This window comes from Triticum dicoccoides, chromosome 6A (assembly GCF_002162155.2).
Source record: "Triticum dicoccoides isolate Atlit2015 ecotype Zavitan chromosome 6A, WEW_v2.0, whole genome shotgun sequence".
NCBI lineage: Eukaryota > Viridiplantae > Streptophyta > Magnoliopsida > Poales > Poaceae > Triticum > Triticum dicoccoides.
In genome coordinates, this window is record NC_041390.1 from 34441134 (window position 1) to 34449323 (window position 8190).

Genomic DNA, 8190 nt, shown 5'->3' on the forward strand with positions numbered 1-8190 from the left:
TCGAACCAAAAGCCTAGAAAAATCATCATGAAGATAATGAAACACGGGTATAACATACGAATATGAAGCCCGAACAAAAGCTACCGGCACCATATTTACAGATTTGTAAATCATTATTCGTTTTGTGATTCACTCCAATTATTCATTTCAAACCAAACATGGATTGCAATCACCGTAGAGATTAGGGGAGGAGTAGAGTAATTCAGAGCTTGCTGGTGGAGAGGCTGCCCATGGCCTTGGCCTTGTCCCGGAGCGCGAACTTCTGCACCTTGCCGGTCGCCGTCTTGGGCAGCTCCTCCAGGACCACCACCGTCCTCGGCGCCATGTACCGCGGCAGCCTGCCCCGGCAGAACGCCACCACCTCCTCCGGCTCCACCCTCTCCCCATTCTTGGCCACCACGAACGCGCACGGCGTCTCCCCCCAGTGCTCGTCCGGCCGCCCCACGACGGCCGCCTCCGCCACCGCCGGGTGCGCGAACAGCGCCGCCTCCACCTCGATGGTGCTGATGTTCTCGCCGCCGGAGATGATGATGTCCTTGGACCGGTCCCTGATCTTCACGTACCCGTCCCCGGGGACCCGCACCGCCAGGTCGCCCGACCGGAACCACCCGCCGGCGAGCGCCTCCGCCGTGGCGGCCGCGTCCTTGTAGTACCCGCTCATCACCGTGTTGCCCCGGAACATCACCTCCCCCATCGTGGCCCCGTCGGCGGGGACGCTGCGCATGGTGGCGGGGTCCTTGACGTCCACCTCCAGGCCCAGGTGGTGGAGCCCCTGCCGCGCCTTGATCGCCGCCCGCTCGCCCGCCGGCAGCGCGTCCCACTCGGGCTTCCACGTGCACACCGTGGCCGGGCCGTACGTCTCCGTCAGCCCGTACGAGTGGATCACCAGGAACCCGAGCTCCTCCATCCGGAACAGCACCGCCGGCGGCGGGGGCGCACCGCCGGTCATCACGGCCACCTTCCTCCCCGGCGGCAGCGGCCGCCTCTCCTCCGGCGCGGCGTGCACGATCATGCCCAGCACCGTGGGCGCGCCGCCCATGTGGGTGACCCCGTGGCGGGCCACGGCGTCGAAGATGGCCGCGCCGGTGACCTTGCGGAGGCAGACGTTGGTGCCGCCCTGCGCCGCCACGCCCCACGCCATGCACCAGCCGTTGCAGTGGAACATGGGCACCGTCCAGAGGTACACCGGCATGGACGCCATGTCGTTGAGAAGCACGGCGGCGAGGCTGTTGAGGTACGCGCCGCGGTGGGTGTAGATCACGCCCTTGGGCCGCGACGTCGTGCCCGACGTGTAGTTGAGCGCGATCGGCTCGTTCTCGTCCGCCGGCCACCGGGCCGCGAACTCCGGCGACCCGCCCCCGCTCACCAGAGCCTCGTACTCGTGCTCGGTGCCCGTCGTGCCGGATAAAGAAGGTGTTGATCCGTCGTCGTCGCAACCGTGGAGGAGCTCTCTGACGAGGACGACGACGGGGGGCGTGGCGCCGGCGTCGGACAGGAGGCGGAGGGCCTCCCGCGCGACGCCGAGCAGCGCGGCGTCGACGAAGATGACCCTGGCCTCCGAGTGGCGCAGCAGGACGGAGGCCATGGCGGCGTCGAGGCGCGAGTTGAGCGCGCAGATGACGGCGCCCGCCATGGGCACGGCGAAGTGCAGCTCGCACATCGCCGGGACGTTCTGCGCGAACACGGCGACCTGCCATCAAACGGCGGTCAGAAGAGACCCACTCGACGATCGCAGCGAGTCAGAACCAATCCGGGACACGAAAGATGGCGATTTTTGGAGGAAAATCAAAGTGCAGCTGACTGCTGCGATGACGACGGAGAGTAGAGGAGCTGATGCTATGGAACAGAGTTGCCCTGTGACTGTGACTCTCTAGAAAAAAGGAAGAGGAGCAAACGAGCAAGCAACAGATAGTTGGGGCTCCTGTGTGGATCTTACGTACCACGTGGCGGCGCCGGACGCCGAGGCCGGCGAGCGCGGCGGCGAGGCGGAGGCAGCGGGCCCGGGTCTCCCGCCACGTCCGGGGCGGCGCGTCGCCGGCGGCGGCGGCGACGGCGGGGCGGTCCGGGTAGACGAGCGCGGAGCGCTCCAGAAAAGAGAGGGGCGTGAGCGGCGCGTGGTTGGCGGCGCAGAGCACGGCGCCCTCCATCATCTTCATCCCCCGGCCCGTCGGCGGCGAGCTGCTAGCAGGCTGAAGACACGGCGGAGCGGGAGCGAGGCTCGTGGTGGGATTGTTTCTGGTTTTCGGCTTCGGTGAGGCGAATACAATACTGCCGCTGATGCCGATATCGAGTGGAGCAGAGCGAGCGTGCGCGCGCGAGGGGCGCACGCACGACGCACTCACCGTCAGCGTCATCCTGTCGAGCCCGACGGCGTATCCGCACCGAAAAGGGCCGGGCCGCGTGGGTCCCGCTCCCCAACGGCATCAGCGGCAGTATTGACGGAAGAGCTGCGACAGCAGGCGACCTCCAAATGGCACCGCCATTTGTCAGACGCAGCTCTAAAAAGGAACATGTCACCGCTTCCTAGGACTACTTATTTCCATCCATCGCCGCCGAAGGTGCTCGGCGACACGCGAGCTTAAATAGGACAAGCAGAACCGTCGCCGATCATCCGGTCAGCCGTCGTCGCTGCAACTTCCAACCAACCAGCAAAAGAACGTAACGCGTGCTCTGGTATCTCCTCTCCACTCTTTCCGCGTTTTGCTCGATGCAAATCGCTTCCCTGCCCGAACACCGGCGACAGACTACAAAAGAAGCAGCCTTCTGAATCCAGCGGACTGCACTACAAGCGTAGGCCAAGGACACATCAAGATCAATGTGGTTGATTCATGCATCAGTTTTCCCCAATATCTGGAACTGGAAGACAAAAAAAAAACGACAAGCATATACGGCGAGCGAAGCTCCGCTCGATTGCGAGCAGCAAACAGCACATTCCACAAAACTTGAGTTGGGCGGACGTCTACTTCACCGGGAGAAACGGGGATCGGAGACCCGCGCGCGTGATCATGACGAGGCCGGCTTCAGATCCATCTCCACCTGGTGGATCGTCCACTGCATGCCCTCCAGTTTCTGCGGTTCAGGATCATCAGGTCAGCACGCGGTTCAGGATCATCAGGTTAGCACAGAGACACGTAGAGCGTGCTGCGTACGGTAGTTAAAGGCGATGGAAATGAAACAGCATTACCTTCACGATCTCATGGTACTGCCTCGCGATCACGTCAAAGTGCGGGTCTACGCCTTGGTACTCGCGGAGCCGTGAGACCTGACATGGGGGATCAGAACAACAAACATGACCGTTAGATGAATGAAGTGGACACTGGATGGTCTTCTTATCGGATTAGGTGGGTCCTGAATTATACAAGATGACATACTTTGTTTCTCTCAAGTCTAAAAATGCAGCTAAAATTGATGACTGTACAATATATTATACATCTTGTAAGCATTTGACATCCCTGGATATTAGGTAAGGTGAACTGAACACCGGCAAAAAAAAAGGTAAGGTGAACTGAACTTGCCAGATTCTCAATGCACCATAAGAAACTCAACATCAACTAACTGACTGGTACTACTACAGAACTACCTTCACATAACTTCCAAGGACACACAGCATTCAGTTTTCAGCAGGATGGACCCTCATCAGTGTTCCTTGGCCACTAGCTTCTCTGACATTCTCAAAAGCAGCTGCTATTGTTGCCTCTGGTAACTCTCATACTCTTTGTGAGCTTATGTCAAAATTTACTGAAGGTGTGAACACCATGCTCCATGATAAAGGTCTCACTCACATGACTGAACGAGTTTACTCATATAACAGAAAGCACGTGGGACTTGCTTAATTTCGACCAGTGGTATATCAGTGCCAACGACCGCCCTACACCATTATCTTAAGAACCGATAAGCTAACCGTCCATAAGTCTAAATGGAAAACAATCATAGTTAAACGTTTCTAACAACATTGGGTGAATATGAAAGGGCCTTAACTGGCGAATTACGTTTGCTACCAGTGACCAAACATTTGAAAGACTAACACAGAGCAAGGAAGATGTCGTATCATACCGCTTCATTATAGGAATTGGATGCTTCTTTCGTTGCCTCCACAAGATATTTCCTGCAATAAACAGTAAATCTGGTAAGGTGGTTGCTTACTACAGAGAAAACACCTACACATGTTTCTTGTTTGGAAATAATAAGTGCTGCTTCCCTCAATGATAAGATCGGTTTCAAGGTACATTAAGTTGGATGTACCTGATTCTATGCAATGCAGGTACTGTTTCCTTCGTGTAGGTGTCACGCAAGAGATGGTGCTCCAGGTAGCTAGAATAAAAAGGAAAGAAAAAAATACAGTTCATTCAGTCTTCTGATCCTATCACTGATTATAGAAAAAAAATACATAAAAGGCAGAGAGATTCAAAGCTCAATGGTTTTTTTTCTAGCAAGAGCTTATATAATGCTGTTCAATTATGCTTAACGCGATACAGATTAATATCAGCTTACTGAAAACTGAAAAGTTACACACTAGTCCAACATTAAGGTGCCGACAAGTCAGGTGCCAACCTTAGTTTAGCATTCATAGTACGGCATCTTTTAATAAGCCAGGTCTTCTTCACATCATCCTGTTAGGCCACACATAGAAAGCCAACAGACGTCAAGAAATAGTACTAACCCCATTAATAAGTACCAGTATAAAAGGAGCATGAAAAAGCCTTACATATTGGTGCTGGTGTTCTAACTTCTTGTCTTTAACAAACTGTATAAGTACAGCAAGAATTTGCTCCAGGACCTTGGAAGTTTGAACAGCCACAAATATTTTGACAGATTTCAGCGAATGAATTTGCATTAAATAAAGTGGACTAGCCACCAAAGTTATGTTTAAGAAATTTGTCCGCCTATGAAGACTCACATTATAGTGCTCAGCAAATTTCCTGTCCATCGAAGCAAGATCCTCCAGTAGAAGGGACTCTTCCTTTTCTATTCCTTCGATAATTAATTTCACCCTGTCCAAGGAGAAAAGGGAACTAAGATAAGTGTGTATAAGGAACTCCCAGTTAATCTTTAATTCCAAACAAGAAAGGTGAACAACTGGGCATTGTCAACAAGAAGTTAACTATATAAATGATGGGGCTGTCCAAAGAGAAGAGATGACATCAGTACTATAAAAAAGCTCTAAAAATCGATGTAAGATGTTACAAGAAAAATGATGATAGTTTCTTCAGAAATTACACCTGGCCAAAGAAAACTTGGTTGTGTAAAACAACAATCATAAGAGAGAATAAGATGGGAAGATAATCACCTTTCTGGAAGCCTGGCACTTGAAATCTGATTGATGGATGACGAATCTGCAACATATTCAAATGTTATGATGAGAGAAGGTCAAAGCTTATAGATCATTAAAAAAATGATATCTGAAAGTCCATGAGATTCAGTATTTCAGTAACGAACCCCTTTCATCCATTGCAAAAAGATCAGCTAAAGCGTCACACTTAGCTTCTAACCGAGCCTCAATCTCTCTGGCCACAGATCTCTGATACTCGACCATGTCCTGCAATGTCAGATAACGGGTGGATGCTTTCAAACATAAAACCACTTTTTTTTCACTTTGACTAAAACCAAACCATCACTGCAATTAAGAACTAAGCAATAAACAGTTTCACAATTCCACAAAGAACATACATGAATTACACAACACTTAAACAAATTGTGAAATCACTTGGTGATAGTTCAGAAAATAGCTTAAGACTGCGAGAGCTTCAAGGATTTTACATACCACAGTCATGGCTGGCTGCTGTTGCTGCACCTGATAGAGATAATCCGATGTTATCCCAAGAAAACGATCAGGAACACCACCTGCGCCGGGTTCAACCAGCTCCGAACCACCACCACCAGCGGCAGCACCAACAGTCAACGCACTACCGGTGCTGCCATAGTTATTGTAGCCAGTCGAGATTGAGGTTGAGCTGGGCATGGCACTTGTTCCGGTACTGTCAAATGAAACCCTTGACAAGGTGCTCAGCTTTTCAATCTCCTCCTCATGCACCTCCCCGTCCTGCGAGAGCAGTGGGAGCCTCAACCTCTGGGCCGCCTCCACTACCGCCAAATGGTGCTCCAGAGACTCGTACACCTGAACCATTCCCAGCAAAGTAAGTAAGCTCCCACCAGGTTCCATTTTTTGTCAGGTAATTTCTGGATCACCACCCAAATTGATCAAATTGGCAGTAAATGTTTCCTACTCCCTCTGCACGGAAAACGTTCTTATATTTTGTTATATTTTGGGACGGAGGGAGTACTTATTTAACCAGTTCGATCCCCATTTTCTAGCCCATCTGCAAGGAAAATCACCGGACAGGTGCTAACATTTCAGAGATTGGGAGAAGCTGAACCTACCTCTGGGGAGCAGTTGAGCTTCTTGGCGGCACCGGCGCTGCCCGCGGCGGTCGCGTGCTGGTACTCCTCCACCATGGCCATCGCCTCCGCGTACACCGCCTACCGAATCGTAGCATCAGATCTGATCAGAACCGCGCGAATTCTAGATCGGGCGAGCGGGCGGGGGCAAAACTCACCAGGGCCTCGAGGTAGCGCGCGCGCTCCGCCGCGACCTCCTCGCGCGCCTGCGGGGGCACAACACCGGATCAGTGGTGAGAGAGAGGGGAGGTTGGGTGGCGCGCGCGCGACGTACCTGGAGGAGGTCGGAGTGGGCGGAGCTGGAGAGGAGGGAGGCGTCCGGAGCGAGGTGGTGGCGCTGGAGCTGCTCCACCAGGTGAGCCACCTCCGGAGGCGGTGGCGGCAGGGACGCCGCGGCGGCGGCGGCTGCGGCGGCCTTGGACATCGCGGGCGGCGGCTCCGGCGGAGGCTTCGACGAGTTGGTTCCAAGTTGGCGTTCGAACTGGTGGGAAATGGGTGGTGGATTCGTCAGGTCGAGGAAGCCCACAGCCGTTGGATCGGACAGGGACGGGCGAGATCGACCGCAGCTGTGGCCGGCCGGCCGGCCGGCTTATCACGAGATGAATTCGAATTTGAATTTCGGGGCCGCTGATGCGAGATGTCTATGGAGGCAGGAATGCTAGCACTAGAAACGAAAACAATTGATTGAGAGAAAACATGGAACTCAAATATCACGATATATCTTCTAAACCATCAAAGAAAATTATGTGTGTTTGCGATAATAACTTACTAAGGGCATCTACAACGGCGACCAGCAAATTTACTCCCGCATCCGTGCATGGACAAGGGGACCAGTCAGCAGACATTAACGCGGGAACCCGCCATTCAGCGTTGTCCGCATACATTTCAACAACAATCCAAAAGGGACGAAATTCGTTCAAACACGACCGATTTCATTAAAAATCGTACATAATTAAGGATGGCAAATTTATCCATGGACATGGATACCCATGGATATGCAACCCGCATGGATACGGGTTGGATACGCTTTTGTGCCCATGGGCGGGGCCCAAACCCGACCTGATTGCTCGTGGGTAGGGCATGGATATAATTTTGTATCCGTGGTTACACCCAAACCCGACAAGATAGTATGACTTAATGGGCAAAAATATGTTATCCCTACCCCACAGTAACATGTCCTACTATAATTTTACACTTTGTTATCTAAAACATGCAAAAGAAATTGCAAAATGCCCGCCGTAACCTTTATTAGATGACATTTAATCCCCACCATAACATACTCTAGCGCCCCTTCCCTTATTTTTATCTCCTCGTTAAATGCTTCATCAATCTCATCTTTTAGAAAAATACTAAATGATATTTGGTTGTTAGTGGATGTTGATTTACCATAAGACTAGCCACAATGGATAGTAACATAGAGTAGTAACATCGACATGTTACTAGTCTATGTTACTACCTCTATAGTAGGGAGTAACATATGTGTGGTAACATGCAACCCTTCATTTATTAGGCTATAGACACATCTTGCCTTGATATGTGTGATGTTACTACTACTACTACTCCCTCCGTCCGGGTTTATTAGGCCCCCCAACCAAATCGCATGTACCAAGGCACCATGATTAATTCCCTGGAAACAAGCGTTGTCCTTCGGTTTCCATGCACGATTTACTGCCCAAAACAAATCCAACTTCACCCGCATGCAGCCCCACGCTCAATTTAATTCCCTGGCGCTTCCGAACCAGACGCCACCTCACGCGCGGTGCTGCTGCTACTTTTTCGCGTGCGCTCGGACGC

At 52.3% G+C, this 8190-nt stretch overlaps 2 protein-coding genes across 2 annotated transcripts; both read right to left on the bottom strand.

Moving 5' to 3' along the window:
- Positions 1-2635, bottom strand: LOC119314373 (probable acyl-activating enzyme 1, peroxisomal). Its single transcript, XM_037589092.1, has 2 exons — positions 1941-2635; positions 1-1690 (listed from the first exon to the last, which is right to left on the bottom strand). Exons 1-2 carry the CDS (start codon positions 2352-2354, stop codon positions 203-205), a joined length of 1902 nt encoding a protein of 633 aa, XP_037444989.1. The 5' UTR covers positions 2355-2635; the 3' UTR covers positions 1-202.
- A 171-nt stretch (positions 2636-2806) lies between these two features.
- On the bottom strand, positions 2807-6871 carry LOC119314374 (AUGMIN subunit 4-like). The gene is made up of 13 exons (XM_037589093.1): positions 6671-6871; positions 6555-6602; positions 6379-6477; positions 5762-6115; positions 5437-5536; positions 5288-5333; positions 4898-4991; positions 4706-4777; positions 4552-4610; positions 4243-4311; positions 4054-4105; positions 3185-3262; positions 2807-3069 (listed from the first exon to the last, which is right to left on the bottom strand). The coding sequence occupies exons 1-13, from the start codon at positions 6818-6820 to the stop codon at positions 3004-3006; spliced, it is 1287 nt and encodes a 428-aa protein (XP_037444990.1). The 5' UTR covers positions 6821-6871; the 3' UTR covers positions 2807-3003.
- Positions 6872-8190: the final 1319 nt, after the last annotated feature.